A 19,238-nucleotide genomic window follows, 5' to 3' on the forward strand; every position below is an offset into this window, starting at 1 on the left:
TTTAATTTATAAGTACTGAACTTTAGTACTTCCAATTTATATAAAGGGTTTCCTCGGCTATATATTAACATATTTGTTATGATATCACATGACTTTGTTGATCACGTGACGGTCATTTATAAATTTTTAGAGTGTTTTATATAAATCGCTTCGGCGCAGCTGATTAACACAATAATTATTAACATTTTGTTTCATACATAAACTCATCGTATCCTTGAGTATCCGAAATGTGCTTGGGAAAAGTCATAGTATTACTTGGGTACAAAATATTTCCTGAGAAATTCAACTTACCTACAAATAACTCGACCCACAATATGTCTTATTTGGCCTAGTAAACATTTTTGTACAGATGTTCTAGATTCTTTGTCTCAAACCTTAAACATATTTTCAAGCACAGTGGTTCTTGAGAAGAAGATTTTAAAATGATGCCATTAATTTTTCATGAATTCATGATTATCTCCCCTTGGAAGAAGGCGTGGCCCTTCATTTGAACAAACTTGAATCCCCTTCACCCAAGGATATTCTGTGCCAAGTTTGGTTGAAATTGGCCCAGTAGTTCTGGAGAAGAAGATGAAATTGTGAAAAGTTTACGACAACGCCGACGACGACGACAGACAACGGACAAATTTTGATCAGAAAAGCTCACCTGAGCCTTCGGCTCAGGTGAGCGAAAAACAGAAGAGTGTCTAAACTCCTCAGCCAGAAACCCATTGCCAAAGACAAGACCAACTATATTAAAATTACCAATTGCAGCTTCCAGGTAAAACAACATTTTTAAATATTTCTTAATTTTATAAATTTTTACTTGTTTGTTTTTCTCAACTACATGCATCAATATAATGTTTATTCTTTTTTTTCTAACCAGATTCCACCACCAACGAAAACACACACACACACACAAAACCCCAAAAAACCAAGAGTTAAAAATAATTTAAAAAAAATAGAACTATCAATTCCTATACAATATACACTAAAACAAACTGACAAAAACTAGAACTGTCCAAAAGGGACAAATACCCCCGCTGGGTTTTTCAGAGAAGGTACCAAATCACTAATGTTTTCTAGATGTGAGAGGTGTTCAATTTTGCTTTAACATTTAGAGTGAAAATTTAATTACTCATTATATTTTTTTTTTAATGAATGAAACTAAGGTGCAGCCTAATAAAACATCAATACTAATAATTACAGTGTTTTTTATTACATTGCAAAAATAGTTTGCAACGATCTGCCAACTTTGCGAGACATGACACTCTGCAAATTGATTGTTGGAAAAAAATATTCATAATTAATTATACAAAATGAAATTGATCTTAATACCTTGATATCAAACTCATTTTAAAAATAAAAGGCTGGTTCCAGTAACTATGTATTTTGACAGACATAAATTACAATTAAGAGACTTAGACAACAGATATCTTTATTTTTTTCTGGCCAATTCCCAGGAGATATAGATAAGACTTGCTTGATCAGAGATGCCCTAACAGCTTCCCACACTGAACTAATTAATTAATCTTTAACTGGATGCATGTCCACTCATTTCTCCCAAGGGACAAATGTATTTGCAATATCTGCTGTGTAATGTAAAAACTGTTTTTAATACTTTGTCTTTTTTTAAGATCTAATGAGTAGTTTTAAGCTGTAGTTCACAGTTTGAAACAGATGTTCTAGTTTGTATGTCTAAAACCTGAGACATGAACCCAAAATGACTAAGTTAATAAAAATGGGGGGGAAAACCCTGTAAAATGCAGGAAAAATATCAAAAAATGTTGAAAATACCAGGTACACATCTTCATATGGTGTAAATAATAAGTGTACAAATTTTCATACAAATCTATGCAATAGTCTCTAAGAAGATCCGGACAAAAGAAAATAAAAAATGAAGAAAAAAAAAAACACCTGTAAAATGCAAAGAAATTATCCAATCATGATGATACCAGGTGCACACCTCCATATGGTGAATTAGAACTGTCTAAAAGAGACAAATACCCCCCGCTGGGTTTTTCAGAGAAGGTACCAAATCACTAATGTTTTCTAGATGTGAGAGGTGTTCAAAATTTGCTTAAACATTTAGAGTGAAAATTTAATAACTCATATGTTTTTAATGAATGAAACTAAGGTGCAGCCTAATAAACGTCAATACTAATAATTACAGTGTTTTTTTTTATTACATTGAAAAAATAGTTTGCAACTATCTGTCATCTTTGTGAGACATGACACTCTGCAAATTGATTGTTGAAAAAAAAAAATTATCATAATTAATTATACAAAATGAAATTGATCTTAATACCTTGATATCAAACTCATTTTAAAAATAAAAGGCTGGTTCCAGTAACTATGTATTTTGACAAATATAAATTACAATTAAGAGGCTTAGACAACAGAAATCTTTATTTCTTTCTGCCCAATTCTCAGGAGATATAGATAAGACCTGCTTGATCAGAGATGCCCTAACAGCTTCCCACACTGAACTCATTAATTAATCTTTAACTGGATGCATGTCCACTCATTACTCCAAAGGGACAAGTAGATTTACACTATCTGCTGTGTAATGTAAAAACTGTTTTTAATACTTTGTGATTTTTTTTAAGTTCTAATGAGTTGTTTTAAGCTGTAGTTCACATTTTTGTACAGATTCTATGTCTCAAACCTTAAACATGAACCCAAAATGACTAAGTCAATAAAAATGAAAAAAAACTGTAAAATGCAGAAAAATTATCAAATAATGTTGAAAATACCAGGTGCACATCTTCATATGGTAAATAATAAGTGTACAAATTTTCATACAAATCTATGCAATAGTCTCTGGGAACAGATTCGGACGAAAGTTCAGTTAAAGAAAAGCACCTCTCTCTGTCTCTTATGTTGAATATATGGCTCGAAATTACCCAATCCTCATACACTGGAGCCTCAGTAATGCAGGTGCAAATAATCTAGACTTTCACCTTCCAAATGAAATTTGTGGGAAACGAAATGAACATTTATTGGTACCAATTATAAAAATCCTGGGTTTTATTTATCTGGACAAGTTTCTGGGAACACAGGTATCCAGATTAACGAGACTCCACTGTACCTAATCAGTATAGAAAATCATTTCTACTGATTTGACGGGGTTGATGTGCTGGAGAATATCTCAACTGTTCCCCTCGCAGACTATACTTTACAATCAAAAGGTATTAAGAGAGACATTGTACTTTCGATAGTTCCCTCTTAAAAATTAAGTCCTGCACACAGTATATCTAAAGGAATACTGTGTGTGAAGAATCGTTCATTCTCCTGAATAAGAAGAGAATATCTTCTGTTTCTTTCAAGTGTTTTGACAGATTCATTTACAAAGGATGAAGGTTCCTCATAGGACTGCAATAAAATAACAACGAGACATTTAAAGTCTTTTTCTGTCGATGAATAAAATTGTCTTTTGGCAAATACTTGAATACCCTGGCTGAGGTAATAAGAATGTTCTTTTTTGGGCAGCTAATTATTTTGGGTTTAATGTATTATGGATGAGCATAACATGCAAACGTATCAATGAATATGTTTGACTTTTGTATTAAGACCTGCATTGATCACTTATTCTCATATTTGTTCCATAATTACTTATGGAAAAAATCTAGTAAGTTATGCTGGTAATATTTCTGGAATAAATGAAATTTCAATTAACAAACACAACCTTGATGAAATATCAGTTATGCAAAATTCTACCCCACAAACAAGCAGTTAAACGCTATGAATCTAATTTTTAAAGCATATTATAAAACCGATATTCCAGATTGGTGTAACGGTAACTCACTTCATGTGAAACATATCACTACATACCGGTTTATCAATATGCCCCTAGTTTTAACAAGGCTTAAGATTATACAGTTCAATGTAATCCATTGTAAATATATTATTGTAAATAATCCATACCTCTACATTCGTTTTTGCGTTGTTGAGAGGGACACCTCCTCGATGTAAGAGAAAGTGATTAACAACAAAAGCAAATGTACGAATCAATATCAAATACAAACCGAAGTTACTCATCCTCTTATGGAGACCCATAGACTTGACTGGACTCTTCTTGGCATCTTACTCGTCCTCTTATAGAGACCCATAGACTTGACTGGACTCTTGGCATCGTAATTGTACTGATTTTGGCAAGTGATGGGTTAGCTTTGGCTTTAGCCATGAATTCAATTTTGCCCGGAACAGCGAATACTTATTTTTTTTTTTTCAGAACATTGCTCATTGCACTGCATGAAAACATGGGTACTAACAAACAGAAAACCCCAGAGAAGTATAGGGTTCTCTGTTTAGTTGTAGTGTTACCACACCGGATCAATTCGAAATTTTTATGTCCGTCTTTATTGGGTTTAGTTTACTCTTGTTTAACAGCAATTCCTGCACGACGTCGATGTACATTGAAGCATTTTGTCAGTATCAAAACTTCTGGGGTGTATTTCTTTCGTCTGTCCGGAACACATCCCGAAAGTCCTAATGATTGATTGTTTAACACCGAGTCGGCAATATTTCAGCCATGTTTCGGCGGACAGTACCAATGAAATGCACAAGGATACTCCAGGTAAACATCATGGCTGACAACACATTGATTTTATTTCTCGTCGCTGAACTGGATAATGACGATGAGGATAATCAAAACACCTACTACGATGCTGAATCAATTACCGCAATAGTTCCTTCACCAACGCAACTGCGTGACTCTTAAATAAATGCACGTTGCTTAACTATAATGCTAGTGTTTGTTGGGTGATGTAGTTTCGGGGGGAGGGGGGGTTAGGTGTTGGTTACCGTCTCCTTTCAAAGGGGGCGAAAGTTGGTTGAGCCCCCTCCCAATTTTGTATGCTTCTAAAATATTGATGATAATATATTAACCGAAACTGAAAATAAAAGATTACTTTTACACAACTAAAACATGTAGTAGGTTTTTAAGTGAATGTACAAAGCAACTAATGTAATCAAATTTTTATATTTTAGAATCTAGCTAAGAGAAAAGAAGATTGTCAAAGAATTATTGCTTTTTCACTGTGTAATCATTAAACCCCGCCATAACACCGGATCCCCTGACCCTAGGGCCCTGAAATTCACGGTTTTAGAAGAAGCACCTTTCCTCATCATAACTATGCATATTGTTTGTTTGCTTAATACCCATTGGCAGAGGAGGAGATTTTTAAAGTGACAGTACGGCGCATCTCATCAAAAAACTGACTAGATAAAAATTTCCGACAAGATTTGGAATTTTTTTACTACTCATAAATGTATAAACTTTCAGAAAATTACGATTTTTACAATTAAATAATTTGGATTATTTCATTAAAATTAATAGTTATTTATGGGACGTAAATATATACATCGCAACGTGTTCGGGGTTCCACATTCCATGCTATGCACGCATGCGTAGTTTTCATAAACAAAACAGCATGGTTAGAGAGGGAATCCCGGTAGGCCTGCTACATTGACAAAGACGACTAAAAATAAAAAGAAACTGAAAATAGAACTTGAAAAAGCAACTTTCCTGACTAAAATTTAGTTTGGGGATTAATATAATCGCTGGATAAGAAGAAACGGGAACTCGGCGACACTCACGCAGGGCTCTCGAAGGTTCTATTCGACAGGTTTGTTGATACTTGTTATCATTTCTCATTTTTCCGTCGCTTTCAAGAAAAAAATACTGTAAACTCAACATAAAAAATACATCTTTGACTTAAAAACATTGTTGCCATTTGAAATGCTATTTTTTTTTTTAACTGTGCAGAAGAATATTTTGTTTGACATTTGCCGCGATAACGTATGATTAGTTGGTTTCTCCTTTCTCGGACCCCAATACACAAAACGTCAACATTTGTACTTTTAATTCTGTTAAATTCACCTGAATGCAGACTTAAATCTTTACGATTATTATTTTAGATTATTTTATCAGAAAGTTATGATAATTTGTGTTTTTGAAAATTGCTTTCACCTAATATTCATTATAACTGTAAACTCTACAGTGTAGGCAGGTGCCGTTTTGGAATTCACATGGTACAAATAAACAGATCTAAGATTGCTCCAGTTCGTACGACCCTTGATTTTCCGGCAGATTCTAATTACGTTAATTTTGTTTGAGTTGAGAATATTTCTGTGTCTCAAACTGCTTACATCAACTTTATACCTTATTTCTTAATGACATATTGGGTAAATTTGGATGAAAAAGCACACATTTTGCAGCCGTACTGTCGCTTTAAAGAAATACTGCAATTTCACTATGTATTCAACAGAGCCCCGCCCTAGCACCCTAACCCCTGACCCTGGGGCCATGAATTTCACAATTTTGGTAGAGGGCTCAATGCTTATTACAATCATGCCAACAGTTTGACTGCTTGTTGTCCAGGAGTAAAGAAGAAGATTTTTAAAGATTGCATTAATTTTTATGGTTTTAGCCCCACCCCTCAGGCCCCAGAGGGGTAGGGGTCATGAATTTCACAATTTGTACTCCACTTCACCCATAGATACTATATGCCAAATTTGGTTGAAATTGGTTCAGTGGTTCCAGAGAAGCTGAAAATGTATAAATGTTAACGCACGATGGACGACGCACGCCGACGGACGAAAACAGATAGCAATAGGTAACCTGAAGAAACTCGGGTGACCTAAAATGATGCATATGTATCACAGTTTTTATTAAACAAAAGTACCAGTAATAAATAAATGGAGTATTTTCTCTGACATAACAAATAAATGGAGTATTTTCTCTGACATATCTTTAAAGAAGACATCAAGTATTTTCTCCAAGATATCACAAAAACAATTTTCTCTCAGATAACAAAAAAATATGCGCAAAAAATTTAAAAGGCACTCAACTGCAACACAAAAATCATCAGCAATATAACAATCAAATATGCTAAAAGAGGAAAAAGTGCAAGGATATTGTCGACCAATAAAAATTAGCATATGGGACTACTGAACAACATGTAAAGTATACAAGAATGTTTTCAAATTGCCCCAATGGAAAAAAACGAGAATGCAATTACTGGTTACACTTTAAATTCATAATTTAAAATTACAGTTCTGGAAAATCTTCCTTTTTAAATTGTTTTACCAAAAATATAGATATAACAAAAAATAATGAACTGTGAAATTCAATAGAGAATTTTTATCTTAATTTTAATTTTTTTTTTAATTTCAAAGCTGGAACATATTTTGTCTAAACTATTGTACATTTACCTGTCATTCTACAAAAAACATAACCAATTAAGAATTTTTTATGTCGCTTACAAATTTACCGTTGGAATATCTTAACTATAAATTTAAAGGTCGATTTCAACTCTTAGACTTCACATACACAAATGGTTTTGTAAATATTTATCGATATATATATATATATGCAGTTAAAGTTTTGATATGAACATAATGTAATGTTGAAAAACGTATTCCACTGCAAATCTTAATATCGCTTTATTTATTTATAAATTTCAAGATGAAAGTTTCAGCTGTTAAACCGTTCCGAATAGATTCCAATGAATGTAAAAAAGTTTTTTTATCCTATATAAAAAGAAATCAAACCACTTCTCGCAAAGAAATGCATGGATCTCTTTTCATGCGAAATCATAGCATGTCGTTTAAAATCAATTAACTTCCGTAACGATTTTGTTTTGAATGCAGGTTTCAAAAAGAACTGAAACCTATGTTAAAGTGACCATGGAACCTTACATCATCGATTCTAGTTGCGAGTAAGCGTTTTCAAACGATTACATTTTCGACATAACAAAATGAATTAGACGAACAGTTGTTTCTCTTAAAAATTTAACTTCCGTAACGGTAATTCATGAAAGTTTTTGCATTTAAGGTATAAGATTTTTTATTAATTTGGGAGCGAAATGCTTCATTGATTGATTGTATGTTGTTTTACGTCCCATTCGAGAATTTTTCACTCATATAGAGACGTCACCATATACCGGTGAAGGGCTTCAAATTTTGACCTTTACTCGGCACTCAGGGCCATTTAGCAGTGAGGGATCTTTATCGTGCCAACGCCTGTCGTGACACGGGGCCTCGGTTTTTAAGGTCTCATCCGAAGGACCCGTAAACCTTCACTTCAAAGTGCCGAGCGCTTGGCGCATTCAATGTTACGGTAACCCAGATGACAGAAACCACAACAACTCTAGAGAACGTCTACATATGAACAATAATGTTATAAGTAAATGTGGCAATCCGGCCAGTTGTTATTACTCAAAGCATTTTATCCTTATCGCTGATCATTCTGATGTTTGTCCTGCGAAAGTGGAAACGTTGCAGACGTAGTCGAGGAAAAAACAGCGGATGGGCATTGGCGGAGAGTCTGGGAAGATCTGAAGTGGTGTTTCTGCGCCCAGCTAGTAAAAATACGTACTCCGAATCAACGTTTGAGTGATTTAGCATTTTCCACTCTCATTTTGCATAGACTTTAGTGATTTTAACTCATTATTTTTGTACTAGTAATGCTATTTGAGATTATATTGTCCTTAAATGAGCGTTATGCGCATTGTTATTTTTTCAATGTGAACACGTCAGTTATTCTCAACAGATAATTTGATGATACAGGGATTTCAAAAACCTTGTTTAAAGTCAGCATTTCGTAAATTCTTCTCCCAAATTTGTTTTGTTTGTAAATTTTGACGAGATGGATGACATTTCGTTATCTTCAACTTGTCATTACCATTTAGTCGACTGAATGGCAGATACATTTTAGTTGTCTCTCAGTTATTCTCTTTAGAGAAGTGGACAGGCTTTCGCCTACATCCACTTCTCTTCGCAAACCTTCATGTTTTGATTCTGGAAAACGTGTAAATCTCGAACCGGTGACGGTCTACACTTCAACTGACATTTTGTTTAAAATACGTCTGAATGTACGTAATAGACGTGTTGTATTATCAATTTTAACATAAATACACACAACTGTCACAAGAAAACTGACCTTTAAGTATTGTTAATCCATTTTCACAAGTTCTCCATCCCGGATTTAAATTATGTGCAAGTAACTCTTGAAGTATTCAAAAATCTCTATTTCGGATAAAAATGGAAACTATTTTTACAAAATAATAATGAAACGAGAGAAATCGTCTACTCTGTTTAAACTTACGAGGCAGTGTTTCCTCAAGTTTCGTTCTAATTCTTTTGATCTTTGTTTTAAAATCTTTTTTTACATCTCTCGGGAAAGGTAGAGTTAATATCGTTTAAAAATAAAAGAAAATATTTTTTAATATTTTCAGTGAGGAAGTAATGATGTATTTTTAAGCTCAAATTTACATTTAAATTGTATTAAAATAGTAAAAATAAGTACAGGTAATAATATTAATTTTGAATAATATGCTAAATCAAAAGTGAATTGTCAAAAACTTTTTTTGAACATTAAAATACGTCTTCGCCAATTTTTCCAAATTATCCGACTTAAAATTTTCAATTTTTTCTAATAAGCTGTGGTAGATAAACATTAGTTTAAATCCGGGATGGAGAACTTGTGAAAATGGATTAACAATTCTTCAAGGTCAGTTTTCTTGTGACAATTGTGTGTATTTATGTTAAAATTGATAATACAACACGTCTATTACATACATTCAGACGTATTTTAAACAAAATGTCAGTTGAAGTGTAGACCGTCACCGGTTCGAGATTTACACGTTTTCCAGAATCAAAACATGAAGGCTTGCGAAGAGAAGTGGATGTAGGCGAAAGCCTGTCCACTTCTCTAAAGAGAATAGTCTCTCAGTTAACTTTCATTTGCATCTTTGTAAAATAATCGGCTTATTTAATAATTTTAAAGTTTTCCTATTATTATGGTAATCTATTTTCAAATAAAACAAATGAAAACAAGTGAACCTGAAATCAAATATCCCCCTGTTAAAAAATAAAGTTACCCTTTCTGCTTTGCTGATTTGTTGAGGAAAGCATCATTTAGAGGTTTATCAGTTGCTGATCTTCGCCAAATGAAACTTTGTTGTCCGGCGATATTTATATGGGAAAAACATTTTGATCAACAAACCCCTAAGCAAATATTCTACCAATAGCCTACCATTCATTTCCCTGCCAATTTGACTTCAGGAAAGAATATTTACAATTTCTTTATGTTTAGGAATTTACTATTTATGTCATACCTATTCAAAGTCTGTCAAAAATGTAAAACAACTTTTTGGTTTTATTTTCATGAAGTATCTGTTTTGAAAGTTTGGCAAGTCTTGCAATTCTCGAGAGGGGCGTTAAAGAAACAAACACTAGGCCCGGGAAGAAATGTTCGGAGTATGATGCCTTTGGGTAATCTTTACTTTCCCGAACTCATTGTCTCTTTCAAGATAGAGCCTGCGACGTGAGGATCAACTCCTTACTCCGTGACTCTAAAGCAAACGCTCTTACCACTGCGCCACGCGGGCGATTAATTATAATAAGTATTGGACCCTCTATCACTTTGTGGAGTTGTTGGCTCCGGGTTAGGGTTTCAAGTGTGTCTATAGATCATCTAGTGAAAATGCCTCAAATTTTGAGAAATGTTCTCCACATGTATTTTATTTTCAGTACTTTATTTTCCAGGGGCAATTTGTTCTTTAGCTAGATATAGCAAGGTACTACATTTTCCTTAAAGCTTTCAGTATTAAAGGCTTTCTTTGGCATTGATCAATTCTCTTGTTTTTCCTCCCAGATTGAAAACATTAATAAGCTTGAAACAATAACTGCAAAGTCAGTTCTTTCGTCATTTTAATTATACTAGATGAAATCCCGCGCAAGCGCAGGAAATTAAATTTATACCACTACCGATAGAAAATATATTGTAGTTTCCACTGACAGCCTACATGCTTATTACAGCAGGAAGAAATACTTTGTTCAAAATCCCGCATGAAGTAGATGTACGTCTCAACCCTTGTAAAAACTTGAAAAATAACAATTTCATTAATTGACGTTAATTGTGAAACCTGTAATACTGTGTTATGGATATTGAACTTCAGATGCTCTTATTTCATTTCTGATAAGAATAAAAGCAGCGAGTATGCACAATTTACTGATAAATTAATTTCTTTTTTGGGGTGGGGGGGGGGTTAAAGATGTAAAATTTTGTCCTTTGAGCAATACATTTCATTTTTTTGTTCTGAATAGTCTTTTGTATCAACTACTCGGCCTATTAGGACGTTAAAACCTCATTTTTACACAGGTACATGGGTTTTGCTTTATAATTATGTATGAACCTTATTGATATGTAAAAAAGTACATATAAATAAGGTACGAACATATTTAAAAACCAAGACCCGAGAACCTGGGAACCCCCTTTAATTGTATTTGAACAATATCTTATTCATTAATTTTCTTTTTTCATGTAAGCAAGTGTATTACGAAGTACAAATTGTACTTCGGGTTCGTTGCCACAATTCTCTCAGTAAATTTATTAGGAAAACCTACTACATACATGTATATGTAAAAGTCTTTCGAGATATAAATATATTCACTACTTATAGATTTACCATTATTTCAATGACCATTCACACAAAAGCTTTTTTTTATGTTCATGCAGCTTTTCTTTTTTAACATCGGGCTCGATGCTATATGATGTTCTAGAAGCTTCCGTCAATATATAGGTCGGTGAATGGCGTGAATAATTTGCACATTTCCCTTTTTAATCGGTTATCACAACTAATTTCTTTTCTATCATTTAAATCAAATTTTGATTGAATAATTCAGTGATGACGTTTTATGAAATAAATAAACGATTGCTTGTTGTCAGTTTCATTAAAAATTACCAGTAACTTAGATCCGCTAACCGGAAACTCCACAGTACTCACGTGTTTGCTATTTCATGGCTGTTAACAGAAAATGAAAGTAGACTTAATTTAATGTAAGATACTTACAATGCGAGTGAAATCTAAATATAGTTTACGAACATCATCTTGTACCTAGTGTATTGTTAGAGGAGTGGTAAGAACTCTGGTGCACCCGTTTCGGAGTTTAATTGCAAAATTTATTAATTTATAAGTATAGATGTACTGATTTATTTTAAAATGGATAAATTTTGGTTTCGATCTACTGATTATTAGGAAAATATTCCCCTTTCCTTTTTCATAGGATTCCGATACACCTACAGAATGTTAAAATATTATGTTAACGATCAATGAAATTTTCACTTCCCAAGTTCGCCCAGATTCATGCCGAATGCCAATCTAAAGCACCCTCTTTCTTTTATTCATACTTTGATAGTGAATGGTTTTAATGAATTGTTTCAAAACAAATAGTTTTTACAAGTTAGAAAGATGCTGAATCCTTTAATCCATGCATCTCTGATATAAAGTAGATAAATTGTTATCGTAGTTTTCAAATGATAATACTTCAGAAGTATTTATTTCTCTGTGTACACATTTTGCACAAGACTGTTCGCTCATATTTAAATGACCATACAATACAAGAAATGTTATGATTTTACTACTTTTCTTCAACGCATAATAAAATTTCAATAATTTCCCTTATTTCTTTTAATGAAATATATGGAGATAACGAACAGTATTCAAGCTCAAAAGTCCATTAAACATTACAAAATAGGTGCAGAGCAAACACGGACCTCCAAAACATCAGAGGTGGGATCAGGTGCCATGGAGGAGTGAGCATCCCCTGCCGACCGGTCACACCCGCCGTGTGTTCCTTGTCATGATCAGGAATAACGGAAAAATCCGTCGACAATTCAGCGTGTAAATAATGGACTGACAATTAGTATGAAAAACGTCAGTCAGCATTTGACTCAATGATAAATTGTATTTGCTGACAAGGTCATTGTATCGACCGTAGGCTCCGTGTCGCAGTAGGTGCTGGCACGAAAAAGATCCCTCACTGCTCAATGGCCGTAAGTGCCGAGTATAGGACAAAATTTGCAGCTCTCCACCGGTAAGTGGTGGCGTCTCCATATGAGTGAAAAATTCTCCAGAGGGACGTTAAACAACATACAAACAAACAAACAAAAAACTTACGAAATGATGACTTTAAACGAGACAGCTGATATTCTTGTTTCATCAACTTGTTTGTCAATAATTTACCTCGTTTTAGAAATTGTACATACGTAGAGCATGCTCTTGCGTATCGAATCAACTGAGTACAACCCGTATGCTGGTGATGAAGGTATATTGCTGCACAAGTAAGGGAAGTTGACGATTGAAAAGTTAAAGTCATCACGTTTATCATAAAGCATGGTTGTTAGATTACCATTTTCAAGTAAAATATCCAAATATGAAACAGATGTTACAGACTCTGTGGTATCTTTTATTTGAAGCTCACCAGGATATATCGTATCGACACAAGAATGGAAAGAGCCATTGTTAATTGACAATACATCGTCGATATATCTAAATGTCGAATTGAGGGCCACAGCAAGTGTTTTCTTCTTTTCACGTACAAGATTTTGGACAAATTCTGCTTCATATGAATACAAAAAAGGTCTGCTAATAACGGAACGCAATTGATTGTTGGAAGACCTGTAGACCTTTTCACAAAAATTCTTACGATTTATCGTAAGATTTTGAGTTACGATTCTCTTAAGTTAATTCTTAAGTCAGTTTCACGAACGCATTCGTAAGATCGAAAAAAATCTTAAGATAAATCTTGCGATTTTCGTCTACGACGCACTTAAGATTTCACTTACCAGAAAAAGCTTCCCTGACAACGTACTTTCAATTTCATTTTCTCATGCGTATTGCATACTTCCGTGTTTACATCTGTCGTCTGAGAACTATGTCAATTATGTCGAATTCTAAAAGAAAGCCAAATTGGAGTGGATCTGAAATTGAGGCTCTCGCACAGGCTGTGGCTGAGAATATAAGAACAGTGAAGGGGAAGTTTACCTCCGCCCTGACGCAGGACGTGAAGAATAAGTGCTGGAATGCCATAACGGAATGGTAAGTTGTTACGGTTTTCCCCTATCTAAATATATACACTAGCTAAACTAGGACAACTTCCGTTGATCTTTAACAAAGAAGCAATAGACTGGATATAAATGTTGAAGATATTTTTGTTGCACTTTTAATGCACTGTCCTTATTTCTGGCATGCATGTTAAAAAATTGTTCGCTCAAAGCGTGCACTTCTTTGCTCTACAAGATGGCAGCCAAGGGGAATAACCCCGAGGCATAGATAAGCCATCTATTGTCTCAGTGTAAAGAATTGTCATGTTATAACATATTATGTGTTTGATTTTAACATGTTGTTGCATTCCATTGCAAGCTTTCATCATAAATATACTTATCGACAAGCCTCATTCCGACTTTGTTTTATTATTTGCAGCATTTGCAAATTTTGCATAAAGACCTACGTGGAAACTTACCAAGCAAAGCCACTTGAACGGCTAATTTCCCCAACCTGATTACAAATTCCTAAATCCATCCCATATCTAAACTCGTTTAGAAGGTTTATTCAAAATTAACAATACAACATGACAGTACAACAGCAACGCAATGATACAATATGCACATTATGACACATTGTACAGTAATTAACAGATATGAATGTTCAGTTAATCATTAGACAAGATGTTACATATTTCGAAGCCTTGACAACAGTTCCACATAATTATGCAGAGCTTCGGTCCAATCACTGGCATCTGACATGCCTCTATTCACAAATATTTGATTTGCTAGTCCATCAAACTGTACAGAACCACTTATACTACTAACTTTTAACTTCATTCAGGGCTAAGGCAATATCGTCTTCATTTATTGGCTGCAAACAGTCTTGGCCCCCTGAAAGAAAACATCTTGAAGCACTGTGGCGTTGGGTTTCTTTCAAAATATTAAATTCGAATCTACAAAAGTATTTGGTATTTCGAAAAAAAAAACTATTACCTAATGAGTGTAAAATGTCTGGACGGCCATTAGGACATTGTGCGACTCTGCTATGGGATATGAAATGTGTGTTCCACTCCTCTACTATCTGAGATAACTCTAGTTGTAACACTGGCATGAAACAATAGCGCAGAGAGTAACTGAAATAAAAGTAAATTGCCATTTATAAACGTAGACTTTTAACACACAGTATATAGTCCCTATTTTAAACTGTTGGATGATGTTTTAGGCATGTTTTAAACAAATACGGTGAGATGTAAAGAAAAACAAACATTTCATTGATGATACCACGATGGATAACTCCCATAAGTTCAAGATCTTTAAAGAAATGCATCCACCATTGACTTTTACGTCTCCTAAATAAACTCCACCAGGCCTCTATTCTCTGCGTATTGTGTAGAAAAACAATACAAACACAAGTAAAGTTTTGCTTTGAAATCTTAAAATAAAAAGCAACACAAAAATGTTTATTATATACATTATGATTTCTCACCTGGTTGAAATCAGAACGTGAAACTCTAAAACTGCTGAGTCCGGCAAAATCATCAGCAGCATCGTGTCGAAATAAACAATGAAGAGCGCCCATGGTTATATTTTCAGTTCCCGGGTCTGCTTGCAAAATTAGAGGACACCCTGGTGGAAAAAATGCAGTATCTATTATATTTTTGTCATAAAAAATTAAGGCAAGTAAAATGCTAAAGTTGGTGGTTGTGAGGGATAAATCTACCTTTCATATTTTGAACACATTCCACATAATTTGAGGCTACGATGGCTGGATCATTGTTTGAAGGACCCTCTTGTAACCACATCAATTTTCTGGAATATCTGCATTTGATATTTATCATCTATTATGAATTGATACTTTCTTTTACCATTTTATATTTCTCATTGCAACAAAGCGGTAAATGAAAACATATACAAAATAAATGTTCTATCTATCCGGGCGCATAATAAATAAAATAATATTTTGTAGAAGATGGCGCTATATAGAATAATCTAGCTAATGCTGTGCTGTTTTATGCATTATTTTGCAGTTGGTTTCTGAACAGGACAAAATATTATGTTGATGAAATGTTGGGGTACTATGTCTATCTGCACGCTAACATGCAATCCATATGAAGTCAACAAAGGACTCACCCATCAATACACCCATGGATGGCAAATCCATATGGCTTTAATTTGTCATATCTGAAATTTAAAGAAAAAAAATTCACTGACAAAGAACTATTACAATATGATATTTCAGTCGGAAGTGTTTCTCAATACATAGATAAAAGAGAATACCCAACGACATGCCAGATTTGATTGGGTCCGATTGAATGGTAAGTTCTTCTCAGGATTCGCCTCCTCCTTCTGATTTTAGTGCCTTCGGGGTCCAATTCCCTGAGTAATTTCATGACAACATCCCTATAGAAAATCTTTGGATCGTGAAAAAGGCAAGAATTACCTTCATAAAAATTGCTGTAGAGGATTTTGAAAATAACGATAAGCAGATCAAACATCATCTGACATAATTGCTGTGTATTATTTAAGGAGGTTGGATCCTGCCATCAAAAGTAATGAGAATTTTTTATCAAATAAATTTTTAGAATTTACACACATAGCTTAATTAAAAATCAAAACAAAAAATGGGGGTCAATGCACTTCTTTTGGCGCTCCAGAGCATTTATTTGACCTTTTTGCACTGTAAATACGTCTTACACATAAATCAATTTTTAAAGTTTTTCCTCCAATATTTTTTATTCAAGTAAATTATGGTAACAAACACAGCCTTATTTCATCTTGAATAGACACATTAAAATTTGTGATAACGAAAAAATTTTCAAATTACTCCACACGTTCAATTATTTGACCTTTTTGCACTCAAAAAATTTCATTTTTCTGGCATTAAAAATTTAACAAGCAAAAAAATAATTTGAAAGTAATGACATTTTACTGAATTTAAGAAGAATGGTTAAAAGCATCTTATATATTCAGAAAATAAAATAAAAAGTGGGGGTATGTGATGTTAATTTTTAGATATTACTAAAATAGTGCTAATTTTAAGCTTAAAATAGGGATGTTTTTTTCTTGATTTTCACAATATATTTGCTATATTTATGAAATATGATGATAGAATTCATGATAGTTTATTTGATATATAATTTAGGACCAGTATAAAACAGTTCACTGTACAAAATAACTCTGTGTGCAGTCTGCATGGAAAAATAGGAATCCAAAATTAACATACTTTAAATACTTTGAAAGAGAAAAAATGAACATTTTCTTCTAAAAAACCTTCCGCCACAAAATATAGTTCCTCACTTAATGCTTTTGGTATGGAATTTTATCATGGAGTTTTAACTGAATATAGTTTAATTGGCATTGTAGAATCCAAATTTATTGAAAGAATTAATACTTCATGCAGAATTTTTGAAATATAGGTTAAGATATAAATCTGGTCAAAACCTCAGGAGCGAACCTTGTTAAGATTTCAGAAAAAAAAATACTAGAAACTGATAACCAAATAAAACGTCACATAATACTCCGTATTATACTGTACATGTATATGCAGCATTGGAAAAAAAATGGTTTGAAGGTCGGTAAAAACGAAATATTTGAGCAGTATGTTAATGTTTTAGAAACCAGTTCATTTTTTAACTCTATCATAAGCCTTTCAATGCATTTTATCACCTATGCTAGTAGTCCGAAATATCCGACGTTTTCCAGACTTTTTCAAGATGTTGATATTTTACGTCTTGGCACGTAAAATATCAAAATCGTGAAAAAAAAACCCAGCAAAACGTCAAATATTTCGGACTGGTATGCTAGTACCAATGGATGAATTCCATGTAGGATAATGTGCCGCACTTCTGCGTCCTTTTTAAACCTTATAAAACAAAAACTTTTCAAATTATCCGACATAACTATGTGTTGATACGCGACTACCCCTTTTCTCCTGCTTTTAGAGCAATACTAGTATATTTTCGTCCATCAGTTTATTTTGCTTTATCACATGATTATTTAATTGCCCTTCTGCATCCTTCACAGGGTTTTATTATACTCAGGTGAACGTCAAGACTCTTGTTTGCTTATAAAAACACATTGCGTTTGTACGGTCATGATTTTCTAACGTATATTTTTGAAGCTGAAATTAAAAAAAAAAACTAGATGACCTATAGTTGAATATACTCTGGAAGAGTAGAGATTTGTTTCTTTTCTTTTTTTGCAATTGTTATTCTCGTATAAAAGAAGAAATAAAGCATTTAAGCATTTCTTGTCTATATATTTAAAATATAAATGTTGAATGTATAATTTTAAAAGCGCTACATAAAAATGAAAATGTAATGAAAGTACAATGGATGGACAAAGTATAAAGTTTTATTTACCTTTGGACGGCGTAACCTTTTCTTCGAAGAATAGATGTTAAAGATCTGTACCCAACAGTCTCGGGAAGATTAGGTAATAGATTTTGAAAAAAAAAGTGTTATGTCATTTTAACATATGATTATTGTTTTTTTTTTCCTTTCCACTTGTATACATAATCACAATGTTGTTATTAACTTAGATGTGAAAATGATACCTTACGTAAAATCGTTTTTGAGTTTGGATAGCTACCATCTAAACAAATTTTATTTTTTCGAAAAGAAGTTGGATTGTCTGTAATAGTTAAGAAGTTAATGTTTCATTCATAACTTAGCATACTTTAATTTTACCTCTATAACTTGTTTGGTGACATTATGCGGCAAACTTGATGTGTTCCGACGAAGTTGGCAACCTTGTTGATTTATATATAGAGTGTGGGGTTGATTTTATAAAATGTTTGTTTTAGGTAATTTTTCCAATTGTTGGTATAGATTATATCACAAATATGTCATTGAAAGATAATTTATGAGAAAAACAAGAGGCCCAAGGGCCTTAACGGTCACCTGAGTACAATACAACAATTTAGAGGATCCATAGAGTATTAAAATGAAATGAAAGGTGAAGCTTTGTTGCCCAAAAGCAAGAAAAATAGGGTGATCAGGATCAACAAAATAATTAGTCTACTATTCATTAACAGTTCATAAACTAGGTTCTAATCTGTTCCCCATTTATCACTATCACCATACAGCATATTAACAAAATATCAGTGCTTTTTTACTATTTGAATTCTTTGTTGTAATCTCTTACATTGGCCTCTCTTGGTCTTTGATGAACATTTAAGTTATTTTTGTCTCATTTTTATTTATCTATTACTTACAAGTCCACATGATCATTAAAACTAAGAAAATACTTTTTGTATTATACAATAAAAATTCTTGCATAATTCTCTTATTCTATTAATTTTTCAAGTACATTATTTACAGTGATTAATTATCAAAAGTAAACGGCAAAGGGGAATAACTCCTCCCAGTAGAATGCAAATTAATTGAGCCCTGGCTAGGACCAGAACACTTGACCAAATGGT

At 33.3% G+C, this 19,238-nt stretch overlaps 1 protein-coding gene across 1 annotated transcript; it reads right to left on the reverse strand.

Annotated features, from left to right (window-relative positions):
* Positions 1 to 14,369: 14,369 nt before the first annotated feature.
* LOC133180064 (uncharacterized) lies at positions 14,370 to 18,278 on the reverse strand. The gene is made up of 8 exons (XM_061314662.1): positions 18,178 to 18,278; positions 16,094 to 16,216; positions 15,947 to 15,997; positions 15,537 to 15,634; positions 15,303 to 15,442; positions 15,082 to 15,194; positions 14,810 to 14,949; positions 14,370 to 14,707 (listed from the first exon to the last, which is right to left on the reverse strand). Exons 2-8 carry the CDS (start codon positions 16,204 to 16,206, stop codon positions 14,637 to 14,639), a joined length of 726 nt encoding a protein of 241 aa, XP_061170646.1. The 5' UTR covers positions 16,207 to 16,216; positions 18,178 to 18,278; the 3' UTR covers positions 14,370 to 14,636.
* Between the last annotated feature and the right edge of the window lie 960 nt (positions 18,279 to 19,238).

This window comes from Saccostrea echinata, unplaced genomic scaffold, assembly GCF_033153115.1.
Source record: "Saccostrea echinata isolate AGI-Se365-2 ecotype Australia unplaced genomic scaffold, CSIRO_AGI_Sech_v1 ptg000005l, whole genome shotgun sequence".
Lineage (NCBI taxonomy): Eukaryota > Metazoa > Mollusca > Bivalvia > Ostreida > Ostreidae > Saccostrea > Saccostrea echinata.